This window comes from Sus scrofa, chromosome 1, assembly GCF_000003025.6.
Source record: "Sus scrofa isolate TJ Tabasco breed Duroc chromosome 1, Sscrofa11.1, whole genome shotgun sequence".
Taxonomy (NCBI): Eukaryota; Metazoa; Chordata; class Mammalia; order Artiodactyla; family Suidae; genus Sus; species Sus scrofa.
Genome location: NC_010443.5, coordinates 261,944,139 through 261,965,430, shown reverse-complemented (window position 1 = coordinate 261,965,430; position 21,292 = coordinate 261,944,139). Strand labels below are relative to the sequence as shown.

Sequence of the window (21,292 nt, the reverse complement as noted above, 5' to 3'; positions counted from 1 at the left end):
AGTGCCAGGAAACCTTGAGCAAATCACTTGCTGTCTCCAAAGCTCAGTCTTTTTGTCCATCCACAGAATGAGGACCATGAATTTGCCAGTCTTGGTGACTTGAAGCCTTTCTAAAGGCATTGATTCCGTTGCCCCGAGGCTCTTTTGGGAGCAGCCTGCAGGCTATGCAGGGGAAGTTGGACCAGAGTCACTGTCTTCTGTGCTAGACAGACCTGGCCTTGGGAGCTTAGTGGTCAGCCAGGATGGACCTGATCGCATGGATGCTGGGACCCGAGCAGCAGGCTGGCGAGGAAGGGGAGGACGCTGGGGCCAAGCAGAGCCTGGGACCCAGATCCCCAGAGTAGGGACTGGAGGCTGAGGCTGCAAGGTTTCAAAGCAGTGTCCACAGGTGAGGAAGCTCTCAGCTAACAGGGAGGTGGGCACAGCTTGGAGACAACTCTGCTCTCAGGGAGCTTCCTGAATGGAGGAGCTTGGGGAATCGGCTTCATCAGCCACGTTTTTCTCCACCTGCAGGGCTACAGAGAAAGCATCCAGCACTTTCCAAGTTGCTGGCCTGCCTTCTGGTCCTCTCTCCATGTGACGCCAAGGCATGGTCTGCTCCTTTCATATTGGATGCTGCACCCGTGCTTTCTTATCTCAGCCCAGAATAGAGTCAAATCCAGCACAGCTGTGTTCGGGGCCTGAGAATCATTGGTATGTGTCGGGGCAGAGTGTTTCCTAGTCAAATTCTCAGTAGCCAACCGAAGTCAATGGACGTGGGAAAGATAAATGGCAGGTTATCATTCAGCTATGGCTGTCATCCATATGCATGAAGCCAGAGGACCTGACTCCCCTTGCAGAATTAAGCGTCATCTTTAGAGGGACCAATTTCTGAGCACTCACACCTCCTACCCTCATCTCCCCCCACCCAGCTGCTTCCCTACAAACCAGAGCCAATGCTGCTTCAGGTCTGGAGCAACAGAGGACACCACTCTTGCCACCCACCCACAATCTATGTCCTGGAAGAGTTTGATGAGCTTCTGCCACTTAAGAAATTGGTCACATTTTGGAATTCCTGTTGTGGGTCCGCATGAACCTGACTAGTATCCACCAGGATGTGGGTTCGATCCCTGGCCTCACTCATTGGGTCAGGGACCTAGCATGGCCGTGAGCTGCGCTGTAGCTCACAGACACAGTTCGGATCTGGCGTTGCTGTGGCTGTGGTGTAGGCTGGCAGCTGCAGCTCCTGATTTGACCCCCAGCCTGGGAACTTCCATATTCCAAGAGTGCGGCAAAGAAAGAAAAAGAAAGAAAGAAAGGAAGGAAGGAAGGAAGGAAGGAAGAAAGAAAGAAAGAAAGAAAGAAAGAAAGAAAGAAAGAAAGAAAGAAAGAAAGGAAAGAAGGAAGGAAGGAAGGAAGGAAAGGAAAGGAAAGGAAAAGAAAAAAAGAAAAGAAAGAAATTGATCACATTTAGATATATTCAGCTTCAGTGAACATGTCATGGCTGTGTGTGGAAAAACATACTATTATCTCTAGAGCTCGCCTGAAACCACAGGCTTGTTCCTGAAACAGATGTTTTGTGAAACCCACTGTAACAGTCTTCTCATGGCTAGGGCTGGGCCAGCACCTAGTTACCAGCCTCACAAGGACACAGACACCCCGTCCTCCCCAATCCCGTCTGCCCCCCTCCCCACCTGGACTGCCCGTGGCTCCTCCTTCTGGCTCTGAGGTCCTGAAGTGAAACGTTTTTACCAGCCTGATACTGTAGACCCAGGCAGCCAGCTGTGTGTTCCCTGGGGAGAAGTTTCCAAGGTAGTGACTTCACATGTTTAATTTGGTCCAACTACCTATTCTAGTCGCTTTCGGGCATGTGCTCTCACAGTGACTTGCCCGGGTCACCCATTTCAGAGATGAGGAAACTGAGGCCGTGTATCGGTTCTCTAGGGCTGTAACGAGTTACGGCACACGTGGTGGAATGTATTTTCTCCCTGTTCTGGGAGCCAGAAGTCTAAAATCGAGGTCACACGGGGCCGCGCTCCCTCCCAAGGCCCTCAGGAGAAGCCTTTCTTGCTCTTTAGGGCTCTTGGGGGCTTCAGGCGCTTCTTGGCTTGTGACAGCCTCGTACTATCTCTCCCTTTCCCTTCACGTGGCCTTGTCCCTCTGTGTGTCTGCATCAAGTCTCCTCCTGCCTTTCTCTTCCAAGGATAACCTGCCACTCAATTTAGGGCCCAGGATCAAAATCCAGCATAATCTTACCATCCTTAACTTGATTACATCTGCAAAGATCCTCTTCCAAATAAGGTCACATTGCCAGATTCCAGGGGGGTTGTTTGTTTGTTTGTGTGTTTTTCCTTTTCTTTCTTTCTTTCTTTTTTTTTTTTTTTTTTTTTTCTTGTTTTTTGGGCTGCACCCGAGGCATTTAGGACGTTCCCAGGCTAGGGGTCGAATCAGAGCTGCAGCCTCCGGCCTACACCACAGCCACAGCAACATCAAATCCCAGCCTCTTCTGCAACCTACACCACAGCTCACGGCAACACCAGATCTTTAACCCACTGGGTGTGGCCAGGGATCGAACCTGCAGCCTCATGGATACTAGTCGGGTTCCTTACCACTGAGCCACAATGGGAACTCCAGACTCCAGGGTTTTAGGGCCACTATTTGGCCTGCCGCAGACCTCGAGCTGTTATCTGGTTGTTTCCTGGAGGCCACACAGTGAAAAAAGGTCACACTGGGGCGTAGGTCCCCGGCCGGGCTGGCTCCCAGGGGACCCTCAGTCGGGTCCTTCTCTCCCGAGGCTGTGAGTCAGGCCCCTGCTCTTAAGAAACCTATGACTGGGTGGGGAGGAGGTTTGTGCGTTGGTTATGAGGGAGTCCAGCCGATCCAGATGATTATGTCCCCACGCCTGTGTCTCGCAGAGGAAGTGTGGGAAATGGGAGTCGTTAAGGATAACGTGGAGTTGCTGCTGTGGCTCAGCAAGGTTAAGAATCCAACAGTCTGTGAGGATCCTGCGTGGCTGTGTCTGCGGCATAAGCCGGCAGCTGCAGCTCTGATTCGACCCCTAGCCTGGGAACCTCCATGTGCTGAAGGTGCAGCCGTAAAAAGAAAAGAAAAGGGGGGAAAAAAAAACAAACAGTAATCTCAAAAGGCTGTGGTAGAGATCAAAACGAGAGGGGTCTGAAATCAGCAAGATCCTAGGCACGCTGACCCCACAGCCTCTGCTGATAACCACTGGGCTCCCTGCTTCCACTGATACGACCCCCCTCCCCCCAGAAGATTTGAATCAGAGCCTCTGACTGCAGAGGGACAGTGGGGGGGCTTCTGCACACATCCCCAAAAACCAGGGTGAGGAAGAGGGGGGTGCCAAGGCTCGCTCGAGGCTTTGGAATTTGGCCTTCTATAAGGATGAAGTTGCCAATTACAATATGGAAACAGAGGCTGGTTGGGTGGGGTGTTGAGGGAGGGGGGACAGGGAACAAGTTGTATTGAGCTTGGATATAAAGGGACATCTGGGTAGAAGTGATCAGCAAGGGTTGGACTTGGTGACTTTTAAAAAGCTCTACCCAGCTTAAGAGTGAGGAAAAGAGGAGTTCCCGTCGTGGCGCAGTGGTTAACGAATTCAACTAGGAACCATGAGGTTGCAGGTTTGATCCCTGGCCTTGCTCAGTGGGTTAAGGATAGGGCATTGCCGTGAGCTGTGGTGTAGGTCGCAGATGCAGCTCAGATCCCATGTTGCCGTGGCTCTGGCGTAGGCTGGCGGCTACAGCTCTGATTAGACCCCTAGCCTGGGAACCTCCATGTTCGGTGGGAAGTGGCCCTAGGAAAGGCTAAAAGACAAAAAAAAAAAAAAAAAAAAAATGAGGAAAAGAGTTGAACATGTTTGGCAAGTTCAAATGCTGGCACAGATTAAGCCTTTCAGGGGGCAGAAAGCAAACCAGAAAAGTGAAAATGAAAGTTGTCTCATGGGTTTGTGGTCACAGCACTCCGTTTTCCTGCCTGTAAAATGGGCGCACTGCTCTTTTCTCCCCAAGCTATTACTCAGATTGCATTAGATCATGGATGGGAAATTGCTCCAGAGATTATGCATCAAACCGTCGCCGTCAGCCTCAGCCACTTCTCCTCAGATCCTCAGCATGATGGGAGAAGCACAAGGGCGCCCTTCCTACCTCTGCGCTGTGGCTGAGAATGTGATAACCGCTCGTTCACCAGGTTTGAGCCGGCCTTGATGGTGGGCTCTGTATCTGTTCATCATCATAAAAACTGGAATTTCTCCATTCCCTGGTGAGGGGTGTACTTTTGCCAGCTGTTGTTTTTTTGTTTTTGTTTTTTTTCTTTTTTTCTTTTTGGAAACAGGCAGAGCTCTTCTTTCACACACCCTTGTGGAGCGCTTCTGCTGCACCGCCCTCCTCTCTCCGCCACCACCGCCCACGTCCCCTCGCCCTCCCGCTGCTGGCCGGTGCATTTGCAGGATGGGCAAGGTCGGCCAATGTTGCCATGACAACCAAGGAAGCGGCCAGCTCTTGACTTCAGTTCTGTGCTTCTTAGTAGAGAAACAAAGTGACAGACTCTCTTTTGTTTTCTTTCTTGGGGTGGGGGTGTCCTGTTCTCGTTGGCATGGAAACCTTTCACTCCCACCAGGTGAGGCGGTCAAAAGGGGAGATTAATTTATTTCAATGGGTGTCTGAAGAGACCACTGTGAAAGGAGAGAGTGTCAGGACACGGTGATTCTGACCATTGTGACATGATAAGCACACTGCTCCCGGGGAAGGGTGGCGCGTGGGTGTCTCGGCCTCCAGTCTGTGCATCTCCAGACCGCTGAGATCTTTACGCTGTCTTGTATTGAGGACCAGTGGTATGTCTGGCATTCTAGGAGCTTCTTTAAAGTTGGCATTCCATTTAGTGCTCACCACGACCCTGTACAGTGGTATTATTGTCGCCCTTCGCAAATGAGGAAACTGATGCCCAGAGAGGTTAAGTGCCTTCCCCATGGTCACTCAACCGGCAAGTGGCCGAGTTGGAGCTCAGCCCCAGGCCTGCTTGCTGCATTATCCCTACAACTCTCACCACTTTGCCGCCCCACCTTAACCTTGTACTTGAACTTATGCCACCTCTACAGAGTCTCCAGAGCCATCAGGGAGACACCATCTAAAAAATGTGCCATGATAACTAAACATTTAGTACTTCTGTGAGAAACACCACTGCGAACTGTCTGGGTCCCTGCTCGGGGAATGAGTCAGTGACAAGAGAAATTAAATACTTTAATGGATTTTGACAACAACTCTATGTTAAGGGAATTCAAATTGCACAAAAGAAAAAGTTAGGCTTTCTCTCTGGACCTGATTACTAATATGCCTGCCTAATTCATTAGCTGCGTTATCTAAAAATCTAATTTTGTTAGGACCAAAGTTCTTGGAGGAAAAGAATGTTATGGATTTGAAGAGGCAGTTAAATCTTCCTGAAGTTGGGAGTTCCTGTTGTGGTGCAGAAGAAACGAATCTGACTAGGATCCATGAGGATGAGGGTTCAATCCCTGGCCTCGCTCAGTGGGTCAGGGATCTGGCATTGCCGTGAGCTGTGGTATAGGTCGCAGACTTGGCTCAGATCCCATGTTGCTATGGCTGTGGCATAGGCCAGCAGCTATAGCTCTGATTCTATCCCTAGCCTCGGAACTTCTATATGCCTCACTGTGGCCCTAAAAAGCAAAAAAAAAAAAAAATCTTCTTGAAGGAAGTTGAGCTTGAGCCAACCCAATGTCCCTGATTTTTGAGGGGGTGTTTGATAAATACGTATTGAATGAATGATAACAGGTACCATTGCTTTCGCATTTATTCAGCTCTGGCCGAGATGCTAGCCTCTTGTTTTACGTCCTTGCGTTGAGTCCCTCCACACCCCTGTAAGCAGGTTTCCATTGGCTGACTCTCTGCATTTTACAGAAGAAATGGAGGCTGAGCCATAGGGCCATTTGCCCAAAGCCATACCTCTAGTAAGGAGTGGAACCAGAATGACTATTATTCTTATTACCATAAGTTATTGTTGGCTTTATAGAATCTTAATGGTTCTAAAAATGGCTTTATAGAACCATAAGCTGAAAATGATACCCAGAGGTTGCCCTGCCCGTTTTCTTGCCTTCAGGCAAAATTATACCAAATTCTTCATGTTATTTGTCGTAATACTTTTCTCATACAGTCATTTATTGGCGTGTTTTTTTTCTTTTCTTTCTTTCTTTCCTGCATCGCCTTTAATGATGTAGAATACTATGAGGGGAACAAAAATGGATTCTATTTTTGGCAGTCTCACAGTCTAGGGGAAAGAAGCCACAGACTTAAATGGCCATAAACTCAGAAGATGACAGATTTCACAAGAGAGATGCTGATGAAGTGCTTTGGGGAATCTGGGAAAGGGTACTTGGGGTAGGAGGAATCAGGAAGGCTTGGGGCTAGCTGTCATTTGAAGTGAGCTTTGCAGGACAAGCAGGATTTGGGCCTGGCTATTGGAGAGAGGGGGTGGGCAGAACATCGCCAGGGGGTCTGGAAGCACCTCCATGGCTCGCGGAGACCACCCAGAAAGACCGTGCAGGGCAGGACCCTACTACAAGGGTCCTCCGAGGAAGAAAAGCAGAGAATGGAAAAACACCAGGAGCATATGCAGGGGCAGAGTTTCAGAAAGAGAGTGGCCTACTGCCTCGGACGCTATGAAGAAGGTGCATTTGAGAAAGGTCAAGGAGGTCCGTGGCCCCAGGGAGGTCCATGGCAACCCTTGAGAGAGCAGAGTGTTCGGAGCAGTAAAAGCAGAAGCCAGCCATTCATACTGAGGCCAGGAGGGGATCAGCATAGAGCGACTTTCTCCAGGTCCTGCCCCACCTGGCAAGGGCTGTGATTACCATCTCCTAGCAGAGGGCTAGCGGAAAAATGCCTGGGGCTGCCCAATCTCACTGGAAGCCTGGAAAGAATAGTCTTAGGAGTCAGACAGGCCCAGCTCACCAGTTGATTACCATGTAGCAAGTGTGTGACCTTGAGTATATATTTTGTTTTCCCTGAGCTCAGCTTCATCTCATGGACAGCAAGAGCTATGACTGCCTGAGTGCTTACTGCATGCTGGTTACGCTTCCGAGTGTTCTACATGCATGAGCCATTTAATGGTCACAACAGTGTTATGGTGTGAGATTATCATCCCCATCATATAGATAAAGACACCAGGGCATGAGCAAATTAAGACACTTTCCCAAGGTCGCCAGCTGGCTAGGGGCAGGGCCGGAATTCTAGCCTAAACATGGCTCCAGAGTATATGTTAATTTCGCCACCTTAAGGTTTAGCGTGGCTTAAGCAGGATAAACCACACGCTTGAGAGTTCCTGGCCCAGAGGAGGCTCAGGAAGAATTATTCCCTTTCCTTGACCAACTGCAAACTCAGAGTCAGGGCAGCCCAGCCTGAGAGAGGCCTGTGGGATCAGCCCCAAGTGTCCGCACTTATATTTGTGAAAATCCCATGCAGAATGACACACACAGAATTGCCTTGCAAAGTTGGGTGCAAACGCCACAAGCCCCTGGGACAGAGTTGTGTGAAAATGGTTTCATGTTCAATGCCCATGTGTCAGGGTTTGGCCAGTGGCCACCCTGTAAATCAGTGACACGTGAAATTCACAAAGCGAGCAGATTTCATCTGAAATCCAGAGCGGGGTGGATATTGGCCAGGGATATGCCTGCCGAATCCCTGAATAAGGGTTTGCTGGGTGCACAGTAGACAAAGGGAATTAGGATTACCATCGAAAAGGAACGGGGTTTGGATGAAATTGAATGCCAGAGAGAATTACAGTCTAGGCAAAGGATGACTACAACATGGGTTTCCCCACTTATTGTCTGGATTCACACAGCCCTATACTTTGGTGCAGAACTGTGTTTAAGCATTAAAATGCTTTGTGTTGCAGATAGGCTCTGAGTATGTAATTAAAAGGATCCCTTCATTAGCAGAGCTATACAACGAAAGCTCGAGTTGGCCTTTTCTGCTAATTTTGGAGGTGGTAAAACAGAGGCTAATACAACCACTGATTACAACTGTCACACAGACGGTGCCTTGCTGTTGCTACTAGGAAATACTTGTTTTCCCCAAGTGTAGTCAGATCTTCCCAGTAGCTGGAATAGAAGAAGAGGAAGAAAGATGCATTCTAGCAACCAGAAGGGCAGGGGGTGTGGCCGGGTAGGGGTTAAAAATGCGACCTTTAGGGAGTTCTCATTGTGGCACAGAGGAAACAACTCCAACTAGTATCCATGAGAATGGGGGTTTGATCCCTGGCCTCTCTCAGTGGGTTGGGGATCTGGCGTTGCTGTGGTTGGGGCGTAGGTCAGCAGCTGCAGCTCCAATTTGACCCCTAGCCTGGGAACCTCCATATGCCCTGGGTGTGGCCCTAAAAAAGCCAAAAAAAAAAAAAAAGTGACCTCTAGAGTCAAGCCATGGGGTTTTGGTCCCAGCCTCATCCCTTAGGCAGCTGACAGAACCTCTCAAAGCTTCAGCATCTTCAGAAGTCAACTGGAGTCAATAATTGCATCTAATTAATAGAATTAATGGATTAATTAATAGAACTCACTGAGACAATGACTATATTCACCACCAGTTATTTTGAACAGCTTCCGTGTGTCAGGGACCATGGAGGATCCACAGTCATAAGCGAGTGTGAGAGGTGGGGCTTCAGTGCAGTGGGAGAAAGGGGCTCCGACAGACAATTGTGCAGAAACCATGTGGTGTAATTGTGCTGTGATTGTGATAATTATACTCTGCAGAAAAAATAATGTGTGATGATGACGTACAAAGCCTGGAAGTTTACATGGAAAGGCAGGGTTGATTCAACCTTAAAAGCCACGGAAAGCTTTCTGGAAAAGGCGATGATGGAATCACAGATTTGAAGGATGAGCATTCTTCAAGCAGACAATCTGGGAAAGAGCATGAATCAGAAGAGGGAGGAATGTGGAATGTGGATGACGAGGTAGGCCAGGCACACGGCGACCAGCCCTGCTGGCCCCGAGCTCGCTGCCCGACAGCAAGGCTCTGTCCAGTGGACCTCGGGCGGGCCGAGCAGGCTGGGCCTGGTCCCTGGAAAACAGGTCCTCTGGGATCCGGTGGAAAGCTAAGCACAAGCTCGGTCATCCACAGAAAGACAGTGGCCAGACACTTAGTGGGTTTAAAGAGGGACCCTGCGGCCCTTCAGCACAAAGGTTTCTCCTTTATGCTGGCTGGCGCAGCCGGAAGCCATGAAGCCTCTCATTCAGCATCAGAATTTTGGCCACTCTGGTGTTTCCACTCAATCGTGGTTTAGGATTTTTTTCCCTTTTTTCTTTTTCTTTTTTAAAGGTTCTGAACAGGCAGTCAGAAACACTGGGCCTGGCTTTGTTACCACTGTTCCCTTGATACCTCCTGCCAAGCAAGTGACTTTGCCTCAACTTCCCAAAATTAATTTCTTTCTTTTCTTTTCACAGCCACACCTACAGCTATGGAAGTTCCCAAACTAGGGGTCGAATGGAGCTGCACCTGCCGGCTAACGCCAAAGCCACTGCAACACCAGATCTGAGCCACATCTGTGACTTACACTGCAGCTCGTGCTGACACCAGATCCTTAATCCAGTGAGTGAGGCCAGGGATGGAACCCACATCCTCAGGGACACCATGTTGGGTTCTTAACCTGCTGAGCTGTGATGGGAACTCCATATTTCCCAATAATTTCAAAAGCAAAACCAGACGAGATGATCACTAGGGCCCCTTCTCCTCCCCAGTTTAACTTTTGCTTTATGTGGGGAGCAGAAGAAACCCTCTCTGTGCACAATTTTGTGACATCAGTAATCGGGAGTAGAGAACCAGGGTATCAGAAAAGGGGCGGTTAGCCAGTGAAGCCCGAAAAGATGAGACTCTTTTAGAGGATTTATTTAGGTTCAGAGGAGAGTTGCAGTTTGACCCCGGACAGCCTGCAGTGAGATTCCCCAGACGGCCTTGGAGCCATTGAAGGAACCGGAGGACAGTCTGAAGTCACCTCGGCTGGGGAGGGGGAGACTGTCAGAAAGTGAGCTCATATTCACCCGAGTTCCCGGAGATGCGTGCCAATCTCGCGCATTGAGGCTGGAGACCAGACAGCGAGTCTCTTGAGATGATGGCACTTGGGAGATAAAGATGCTGATGATTATAATGCAAGTGGCTTATGGGTATTAAGGCACAGTACTAGGTACCAGGCATCCGTTTTCTCTGTAATGACATCCATCCTGTAAGTTAGGTACCGTTATTATTTACCGTTATTATTCCCATTTTATATAAGAGGATAGCATAATTATAAGATTTGAGGTCATATGATTTGCCTGAGGTCAGCCTGCTGGAGAATCTAGAGCTGGGATTCCAACAGCGCCCCAATTTACCCCCAGAGCCCACACCCCCGGCCCCCAGACAGGCACCCCATGGGGAGGAGTCGCTTGGCAGCGTCCCTCCCCAGCTTGAGTGACAGTCCTTTTCACGGACTCCAACTGCCCGTGTCCAGAGACAAAGAGAGCAAGAGGCACCCAGGCAAAGGCTCGCTCTGTGCAGAGGGGCAGAGGGGAGAGAGCCCTGCTGGAAAAGAGTTGGATTGGGAGGCCTTTGTAAAATGAGCTGTCAGTTCCTTTATCGGGAAAATGAAAGGCCTGGGCCCGGTGACCCCTAAAGGCACTTCCAACTTGGAAACAGCCTGAGTTCTGGATCCTTGGGAATGGGGGCATTAGGCTAAGACTGCATGTTTGTTCTTTTGTTAGTTAATTGCCTGGCCTGACAGGAAGATGCTCCTGCAGCACCCACAGCCCAGTGCCTCCGGGAATTCACCCCAAGCAGTGACAGAGAGCTGGTTTGCTGCTGGTGCTATCGGCAGGGGTGGGGCGGGGGGAGGCACCCTCTGTTATTAATTCACACTTGTGACAAGTACAGTGTGTCAGTGACTTGTGTGGGCCCATAACCATAAAGCAGGGGTTGATTTGATGGGCACTCAAAACAGAACAGCTCAGAGTTCCTGCTGTGGTTCAGCAGGACCCGATGTTGTCTCTGTGAGGATTCGGGTTCGATCCCTGACCTTGCCTAGGGGGTTAAGGATTCGGCATTGCCCTAAGCTGTGGCGTAGGTTACAGATGTGACTCCAATCCGGTGTTGCTGTGGCTGTGGCATAAGCTGGTGGCTGCAGCTCTGATTTGACCCTTGGCCCGGGAACTTCCATATGCCATAGGTGCATAAAAGGGAAAAAACAAAGCAAAACCCAGAACAGCCCGTCTGGATAATCACTGACTGTCACATTGAGGTCAGTTACAACTGTTCCCCTCCCAACCCAGCAGAATCAACTGGATGTTCTGTAGATAGGCTATGGTTTTGATCCTAAATCACACAACAGTTTTGTGCTAGGCTCAGACTAAATGCCCTCCCAGCCACTCTCCCTCGGAAGTAAGAGACTTCTCTCCGTTGTAAGAGAGAAGAAAATGAGTTCAGGAAAGGTTCGTAACTACACTGAGTTGTAACATGATGGAGTAGAAAGTTCCTGGGCTTTGAACTCAAACACATCTTGTTCAAATCCTCACTCAACCATTTAATAGCTGAGTGACCTTTGGAAAGTAGGCTGACCTCTCTTAAGCTCATTCCTCATCGGCAAAATGAAGCCACTTACAGTACCTAATTCATAAGGATCATTGCCAGGGTCAAAGGCAATGTTACAAGTAGCCCTCCGGACTCCCATGCCCTGTGTGCCTGATAACTCCCTGTATATGGAAGCAGCATAGTTCATTGGTTAGAGACAAGGAAGCTGGCACCTGCCTGCCTGGGTCTGCATCCTGGATCCACAATCAATTCGTTTGTATCTTTGTGTCTTGGTTTCTGTATCTGTAAGATGAGAATAATAATAATACCTGCTTCCTAGGGTTTTATCAAGATTAAATGTTTTAAGGTTGCTGTTCCTGGCACATAGCCAGTATCATCGTTGGGTTTTGTTGTTGCTGATGTTACACCAGGTGTGCTATGGAGGTAAGCAATTGAGGGAGGCGGAAGCGGCCAGGTGCAGGTTCGGAGGAACGCTGAACCTAGGGGAGCAGGTGGGAATAGCCCCAGCATGGCTCTAGTTGTTGCAAGGACTAGAACATCAGCCAGATCCCTTATTAAGTCCCTTTCCTCATCAGTTTAGAAACCCATCGACCGCCCTCTCTTCAAATAGCATAGCATCGCCATCAAGCAAATGGGGCCTCTGTGATGGAAGAGATTTATCAAATGACAGAGCCGGGCTACATGGTAGTTATGTTTATTTTTAGTGGCTTCATCCTCCAACTCTTTAAATTAGCTGCTGGGTTAATTTAAGGGACTTCACTGGTGCACGGTTGGCAGTGTCTTCAGGAGGGCCAGTATGCATTTGAAGCCCCCAAGGGGCTGAAGGGACATGTCTTTGCCTAACAGCAGGGAGAGAAACCTGCTTACCTCCCTTTGCCGTTGTGGCTCTGCTGCCCACCAGGCTCTCCTGCCAAGCCATGGGGTTGCCCGGGAACGTGATCCAGGGCCTTCTCTCTCTCTCTCTCTCTGTCCCCTGTGGTCAAGCAGTTGCCAAATCCATCTTCTTTCACCTCGACCAGTGACTCTTCTCCTCCAGACCACATCAGAATCACCCAGAGGGCTTGCTAAGTTTCTGAGGCTGTAGGTCCGGGGTGGGGCCGAGCACATGCATTTCTAACAAGGGGTCAGGTGGTGCTGATGCGCTGGACCTCGCTTTCAGAATCATTGACCTCGAGTGTTCCAGTAGCTTCCTAACATCATCCACGCCCCCCGATATTCACAATGCATGCTGCTGGCAGACTCATTCATCTTTTCGGAACTTCTGATTTTTCCACCCCCTCCCCAAAAGCCACCACAACCTTTTCATCTTCTCACTGCCAAATCCAAGCTCCCTCATCTGACACTCAGGATCCCAGAAGACCCAGACACAAGCTGGCTTTCTGGTTATATCCCCCCCCCACCTGTTTCCCTTCTTGCATACGACTAACACCCAGCAAACCTCCTCCTGAATACTCATCCCGCTTCTGGATGCTCACCTGGCCACTCCCACCTGGCTTCGTCATTGTAGATGGGTCTAGTCTTCCCCCATTGGATCAGGTGTGTCCACCTCACCTGGGTAGCCAAAACAGGCAGGACAGGTAACTACTTGGGAAGTGCTTCATGTGTGAACTAGATTATTGAAGGGGTACTTCAGTAAAAGTAGGAATTATTTCTCGGAGAAAATTCACACACTTTCTCTGAAACTGTACCTTGCTTTATCTGCCTTCCTAATTTGTTAATGTCTGAGACTGTATACAGTTTATACCTCAGAAGGAAAGTCTTTGGTTTGATTTAAATCAAATTAGCACAAGAATTACCTAGTGAGCTACGCCTGGGGGTGTGACGGAACAGGCGCAAATTCTGATTCCACTATTGATTTGTGACATAGGGCACATATTGAGGTCCTCTGGGACTCTCATTGGTAAAATGGGACTAGTTTCTACCTACCTTGGAAAATTGTTATGAGAACCCAATGAGATCACATAGAGGTACTCAGCTGCTTGACATAATGTAGGTCCCCAAGAAATGATTTTTAACTGTAGGCTTTCCAGCCAGAAGAGCGGTAAAAAAAAAAAAAAAAAAAAAAAAAAAAAAAAAAAAAAAAAAAAAAAAAAAAAAAAAAAAGAGCGGTAGGTATTTTTTCACAAGAGTTTTGATAAAACAAAATTCCATTTTATTTGAAAAAATTATGAGATAAAACATTCCAGGATTTTTTCTCCTATTTTAATGAATCAAGGATATACCAAATTCAGTTTTAAAAGTTACCCTAAAGGACTAGTAAGCCTGATTTATACGTTCTTGACCAGTCACTTCTATTTCACAAGCCTGACTTTTCCATTAAAATGCTATTAAATAAAAACAGGATTTTTACAGCATTTGTGATAACTTGGATCTCAATGTGATCACTGGAATTATCTTGAGCCAAATACTGTTTTATGTCCTCTTCAATATCAGCTATATCTTTACTGCCTTCTTCCAGTTGAGAAAAACCACTTCCCCCTGAATTTGTGGTTTTGAGGCCATGAAAATATCTGTGGTTTTGAAGGCCCTTTTCATCTTGAGGTTATTAATTGGGATTCAGGAAGGAAGGGGAATGCCAGCCATCCAGTGAGTGCAGGAACCCTTGAAAGTAATGTGTCATAGAGAAAACAAAATTCCTTCTGGCTCTGTGGGTGGGGGAGGGGGCGGGACACAGGCTGCGGACCTGGAGGGAGCCATCCTGTGACGTGCCATCTGGAAAACCTTCCCAGCCTGACAGGTGCCCTGGAGGTTGTTTCCCCCACCACCACCACCCAAGCTAAGGCCACCACCCTGGATGATCTGCCAGTCAGATGACCCACTGGGATTCGTTTCTTCTCTTAAAGGACCTCGTTGTGACAAGTTTCTGGAACTTTAGAGAGGGGTGGTGGTTATACAACTTTGTGAGTTGTATGCTTGAAAATGGTTGAAATGGTGATTTTATGCATGTGCATTAGACCACGGTAAATGGAAATAGATGATGTCATTGGACAGAATGATCTTCAAGGCTGCTTCTGGCTGTAACACGTTATGTTTCTGGGAAGGGAGCACGTGGCTTAGGGGACTGGCCACCAGACTCTATTAGTCAAAGACAAGCCATGTAGACACCCATGTCATGGCCAATTAAATCATGGTCCAGGCATAATACGTAATATTCCGATACTACGTGTCCATGAGAAACCACTTCTGAAAACATACTTAAATGCTATGGAAAAACTCTTATGATATAAGGTAAAGGGTGAGAAGAAGGATTTAAATTACCTGTGATATGATCTAACTTTATAAACATAGATAAGAAATCAAAATATTTGTGGTGTTTATCTCAGAATAATGGGATGACAGGTGATTCTGATTCTTTTATACATTTCTCAAAACACCTACGAAGGACAGGAATTACTATTATAATTTTTTTAATTATTTAAAAACAAAAAATAAATAACAGTCCTCTGGATGTGGTAACCCCCCAGTGGGAATCATAATGTGCTTTAGAATAATGGAGCAGTGACGCGGAAAGCGCCCTGGTTAGAACTGATGTGTGATTCCAGTTCACACTGATGTGCCTCTCCGGTTTCTCCATCTGGAACAGGGGTATATAAAAACAGTCTGCTTCATGCATCATGTGAAGAGCAGATGAGATCATAATAGTGGGACAAGCTCTGTTGATTGAAGAGTTCTCAGTTCCCCGATGGCCCATCGGCTCAAGGATCTGGTGTTGTCACTGCAGCAGCTTGGGTCTCTCCTGTGGCGCAGGTTTGATCCCTGGCCTGGGAACTTCCGCATGCCTCAAGCACAGCCAAAAAGAACCCCAAACTATTTTTGGAGTTCCCTTGATGGCAGAGCAGGTTAAGGATCTGGTTGTCACATCTGTGACATGGATTCAATCCCCGGCCCCGGAAATTCCGTATGCCACAAGCATGGCCAAAAATTAAAAAATAGAAAATAAATTAAATTTTTTTTTTTTTTGGTCTTTTTGCGTTTTCTAGGGCCGCTCCTGTGGCATATGGAGGTTCCCAGGCTAGGGGTCAAATCGGAGCTGTAGCCACGGCCTATGCCAGAGCCACAGCAACGCAGGATCCGAGCCGCGTCTGCAACCTACACCACAGCTCACGGCAACGCTGGGTCCTTAACCCACTGAGCGAGGCCAGGGATCGAACCCACAATCTCATGGTTTCTGGTTGGATTCATTAACCACTGTGCCACGACGGGAACTCCAAAGAAATTTTTTAAAACTTTAAAAATTGAAAAAAGAGTTCTCAGCTATTTTCATTGTCACATACATTTCCAAATCTTTTCTTTAACAAAAGCTTCATGAGTGCTTATAAAGACAGTGATTGCCACTTATCCAGGCATTTAAGAGCTAATTTCTAGTAACTGTGCAGCTTTTTTCCTCATCTTTCTTCCTATAACCTTAATGTTGAAAACATTTTATTTCATCTGAAGAATAACTGCCTGAATTTTATTTACTCTTAAATTCAAGGAAGAGATGATAAAACCCAGTTTGGCTGTAGGAGAATTGTACCCACCCTACCCCACGCAATCTCAGGCCCCCTGGGAACTTCTCCCAGGGGAATCAGTTCCCTCCCCTTTGTATCCCAGGAACCATCCCTCACTGTTGAACTTTTTTTAATGAGTTTTATTTTTTCCATTATAGTTGGTTTACAGTGTTCTGTCAATTTTCTACTGTACAGCAAAGTGACCCATTCACACACACACACATATATACACACATTCTTTTTCTCACATTATTCTCCCTCATGTTCCATCACAAGTAACTAGATATAGTTCCCTGTGATGTACAGCAGGATCTCATTGCTTATCCACTCCAAAGGCAATAGTTTGCATCTAATCCCAGACTCCCAGTCCATCCCATTCCCTCCCCCTTGGCAACCATAAGCCTGTTCTCCAAGTCCATGAGTTTCTTTTCTGTGGAACGATTCATTTGTGCCATATATTAATTTCCAGATATAAGTGTTATCTTTCTCTTTCTGACTTACTTCACTTAGTATGAGGGTCTCGTCTCTAGTTCCATCCATGTTGCTGCAAATGGCATTATTTTTCTTTTTTATGGCTGAGTAGTATTCCACCATATATATATCTTCTTAATCTATTCATCTTTAGATGGACATTTAGGTTGTTTCCATGTCTTGGCCATTGTGAATAGCTGCACTGTTGAACTTTAGAGGAGGGTTTCCTTTGCTCTGCTCTGGTTCTGCCCTCTCCCTGTCCTTGTTTGAGACTCACTTAGAAGGACCCACGAACAGCACTTATAGGATTTCTCCTTCACACAAGGGGGTTCTCTTTTTCAGAGACTGGTTCCTTGGACCAACATGAAGAAATGGCCATTTTGGCAGGACCCTCAACTTTCCGTTCTTTTTCGAAGTTCTTTCCCATTCAAATGAGTTTTGGCGGCAGGTACCATAACCTTGATGTTTTGATTCAAGGCTTACCTTGATTTTAAAAGCAATCTTTCCCAATTCGATGAATACAATGAAACGTTTCCCAAGCAACTAATACATGTCAGTCCTATAGAAATAGAGTTGAATAAGATGTGGTCCTTGCCTTCAAGGAGCTCACAGAATAGTGAGAGGGATTGGCACGTAAGCAAATGCAATGCAGCTTGACGAAGAGCAAAGAATCAAGTCCCAGGGATGGGAGTGGAAAAAGGGAGCATCCGAGTGGGTTTTTAAGTGGAACAGAAGTGTGCCAGGCAGCCAGGGCCGAAGATGTCCTCAGAGGCAGAGAAAAGCAGGTATGAAGATACCATGACGGCCCAACTTGGTGACTGGTGGCGTGCTTAGAAGTGGGAGCACTGGGGCTGGGACCCTTTAATAAAGAGTAGAGAATGGCCTTGGTCCTGGGCTCAGGACCGTGGGATGTAGCTCTTCCTTTCTTGGATCTCTTAGCCAGTTGCACAATAATTGTTGGCTGTGTGCATCATGCTTAGGGTGTTACTGAGCTGGTTCTGCTCACCACACAATTGGCCAGTTGAGAGATGAGTTGTTGGGGCAAAGAATAGAGATTATATTCAGAAAGCCAGCAGACTGAGAAGATAGTGAACCAGTGTCCCAAAAAACATCTTCCTGGAGTTAGAATTCAGGCTTCTTTTATAACCGAAAGGGGACAGGGTAAAGTGCTGATTCCAGCCAGACTCCAGAAGGGGCATGTTCATTTCTTCCACCCTAGAGCCATTCACAGGTGGGCCTGGTTAGGAGGCTTCCTGTAAGCTAAACAAAGGTATTTTTAGCTTAATGCTGATTACATGGGAGGCAGGGTTCTCCTGATGTGTAATTTAAATTTATAGGCAACATCTCTTTAGTAATTAACTTGTAGCAAAAGCAATAGAACACAAAGTTTAAAGTGAAAGAAACACATCCAATATGGAGTCAGATTTGTTCTTTCCTGTTAGGAGTGGAATGGATACACACTGTGGAAAGGGTGACACCTCCCACCCACCCCATCAGTGAAGGACAGGCTGGGAGACAGGAGAGTGAGATGAAATGCACGTGCAGAGAGGGGCAGTGAGCGCAGGTCTCTGCATCCAGGCCAGGTCAGCAGGCAGCAGGCTGGGGTGGCGGGCAGTGGTCAAGGTCTTGAAGGTACAGTGTGTCTAGGGCGGTGACAGGAAATGAGGTGGAGAGGAAATCGGGTAGGGCTTTGTGTGCCAAAGTGACAAGTACAGACTTCATCGCGCAGGCGCCCGGGAACCCTGAAGGGGTGTAGGAAGTAGGCAACCTGGCCAGGTCTGCTTTATTTTAGCAGGTGGCATTCCCGTTGTGTCTCGGCAGGTTAAGGACCCAGCATAGTGTCCATGAAGATGTGGGTTCAATCCCTGACCTCCCTCAGTGGGTTAAGGATCCGGCATTGCCGTGAGCTGCAGTGTAGGTTGCAGAGGTGGCTCGGATCTGGCGTGGCTGTGGCTGTGGCATAGGCTGGCAGCTGCAGATCCGATTGGACCCCTAGCCCACAAACATCCATATGCCCCAGATGTGGCCCTAAAAGATAAAAAATAAAATAAAGAGGGCACCTCAGGTGCTATGTGAGGATGGATCTGTGGATGGGAAAGACCAGAGGCAGGAGGACCTGTAGTTAGAGTCCTGGAGAGTGCGGACGAGGCAGGGCGGGCGAGGGTGGAGCAGGTTACAGGGAACAGGGAGGCAGAGGGGGAGGACAAGCTGATGTTTCCTGATTGGGTCACCGACAGATGAGGAAATGGGGAATTCGGCTTTGGGGTGAGGGAAATGGTGGTGTCAGTTCCTGGGGCCACCCTGAAGGGTGAACTGGGAATGGCTGGATCTGTGGGCCTGGAGGTGAGAACACTGCGAGCTGGAGGTGCATACTTGGCTGTGAACTTTCTTGAGCATCAGGATAATTTCAGAAAAAAAAAAAATCTAAGACTAAGGAATCACAACACTATGATCATATATATATATATATTTCTTTGTCTGAGTTCCAAATAAGAAAATTGTTAAGCCAGAAAATGTAATTGTGCCTATTCCTAGAATTGGGTAACTGGTGTATCTTTGCAAATTGTTCATTGAACTGTGCCCGTGGCTTCTTGCCAGCCCTCAATGAGATTTTTATATTTCTTAATTATTCAATTACTACCCATAAGTAGGAGTTTGAAATCAAACCCAGACTGCTTCATAATAGAGTATTCTCTTGAATCATGAGTACAGCAAAGGAAGTCATTCATATGGGGAAATCAGGACGGTAGAACAGAGGAAGCATAAGCCTCGAGTTCTGGCCCTGTCCTGGGTTCGAGTCCTGGCTTTGCCACACCCCAGCCCTGTGACCTTGAGCAGTCCCTTCTCTGAGATCAGCTTTCTGGTCTTTACAATAGAAATAGTGATAATACCACCTCCCTCCCCAAGGTTGCTATAAATCTAAAGGAGAGGAGAATTTGCAAGGGAGAGTGCTGTGTGCTGGAAAGCCTGCTCCCGGTGTTGGTTCTATCATTAACTCCTTGTGTGCTGCAGGTCTCGGCAGCTTGGGAAGCCGTTAGCCACAGAGGAAGATCCTGCTGACAGCGAGCCGCCCGATGCCTTGGCTGGCAACGCAAATCCTGAAGCCCACCTGCCCTCCATCTGCCTCAAGCAGGTGTTCCCCAAGTATGCAAAGCAGTTCAACTACCTGCGCCTGGTGGACAGGATGGCAAACTTGTTTATCCGGTTCCTGGGAATCAAGGGGACAATGAAGTTGGGACCAACAGGCTTCCGTACCTTCATAAGGTCAGTGAGACCAGCCCCCTCTGGCTCATGCAGGGCAGAGGCTGGCCCCACATCAGGCTAGTCCCACTTCCCTGACTAAGCCTGGGAGGATCTGTGGTGCCAGGTCAGGGCCCACTTGGGGTTGGATTGGTCCAGGAGCTGGCACTAAGCCTGGCACATAGCAGACTCTTGTTTGTTGATCGAGTTAATGAACGTTATGGATGTGGCAGCATTGACAACATTATGCTTGTGGTTAAAAAACAATTGTGCATTACCATGAACTAGGTCCTTAGACCACGTATGAATAATTGCCCCTTGAACTCAGATAGAGCTGGTGCTTCTTAAACTGGGGTGGTACGTGGCTAGGTGCTAAGCATTTATGAAACCACAGCAGGGAAAGAAGGCACATCCTTCCAAAGTGTCAATTTCAGAAAAGAAAAGTTAAATAATTCAGTTGATAAATAATTTAATACATTGGTTCTAACATAAAAATAATGTGGTTATATCATAGAGTATAATAGAAAATTTGCATGAATTTTAAAGCTAAAACATGCGACCAAGAAATTGTGTTTTTGCTGCAGCCTATGAAATAAGCCATTGCCACTTAATCTCCCGAGATTATTCATTAGCTTGGCTCTACCCTCTGGGGCACTTTGGGGCAGTACAGAAACACTCACTAGCTGTGTGACCTTGGGTAAGTTAATGATGGCCTCTGAACCTCAGTGGTCCTATAGAATGGGGATGGAGCTGCCAGCATCCTAGGACTGTGTGTTATACACCAGAGAAACCATCTGCCAGCATCCCATGTTGCTGTTGTTTTTATTTCATCCCTTTTTTTTTAAATTTGCTGTTATTTTTTTCCTCATTGGTTTTGATATTTCAATGTAGCACCTCAAAATCACACTTCATAGTTTTCTTCATGAAAGTGAGTAATTAGAAGTCTCAAATTGGATAGCATTTTGTCATATACTTTTCTCTAAATGAATTTTATAAATTGTAACTCTAGCCCTCTGATACTCCTGATAGGATGGCAAGCAGATGTATCAGCAGAAATTTTTGCCATCTTAGTAAATCTGAAGTCACATTTGGACAGTGATTTTGAGATGGGCTTTGTGTTAGTTTGGGGAGAAAAAAACCCAGGGGAAGGAACACAAACTTTGGCATCTGGCTTCAGAGCCAAGCACATAATAGCTGTGCGGCTTTGGGCAAATCCCTTTTCTTCTCTGAGTCTCAGTTCCCTCATCGGTAAAGTAACCCTTACAGGGTTATGAGGCTGGGATATAGTATATTGTAAAGGACCCAGCCCACTGCCTACATTATAGGAGCTGTTTGTGAAATGGGAGACTTGTGGTTATTATTTCCATGAGGCAGTAGGATTTTCAAGAAAGTGCGTTTTTTTCCCCTGAGAATACTTCCTAACGTGATACCATCTGACTCATTTATGAATGGATTTCACTTGTAGGAATAGATACCCCTCTCCAAGTGGCTTAAATAGTGAGATTAATTTTCTCTCATATAACAGGAAATTTG

General features: G+C 47.3%; 1 protein-coding gene across 1 annotated transcript in view; it reads left to right on the top strand.

Moving 5' to 3' along the window:
- TTLL11 (tubulin tyrosine ligase like 11) overlaps positions 1 to 21,292 on the top strand; it is a 308,449-nt gene that overhangs the window by 239,321 nt on the left and 47,836 nt on the right. The window contains 1 exon segment of the mRNA XM_021068337.1: positions 19,532 to 19,783. Coding sequence (XP_020923996.1) covers positions 19,532 to 19,783 — 252 coding nt within the window.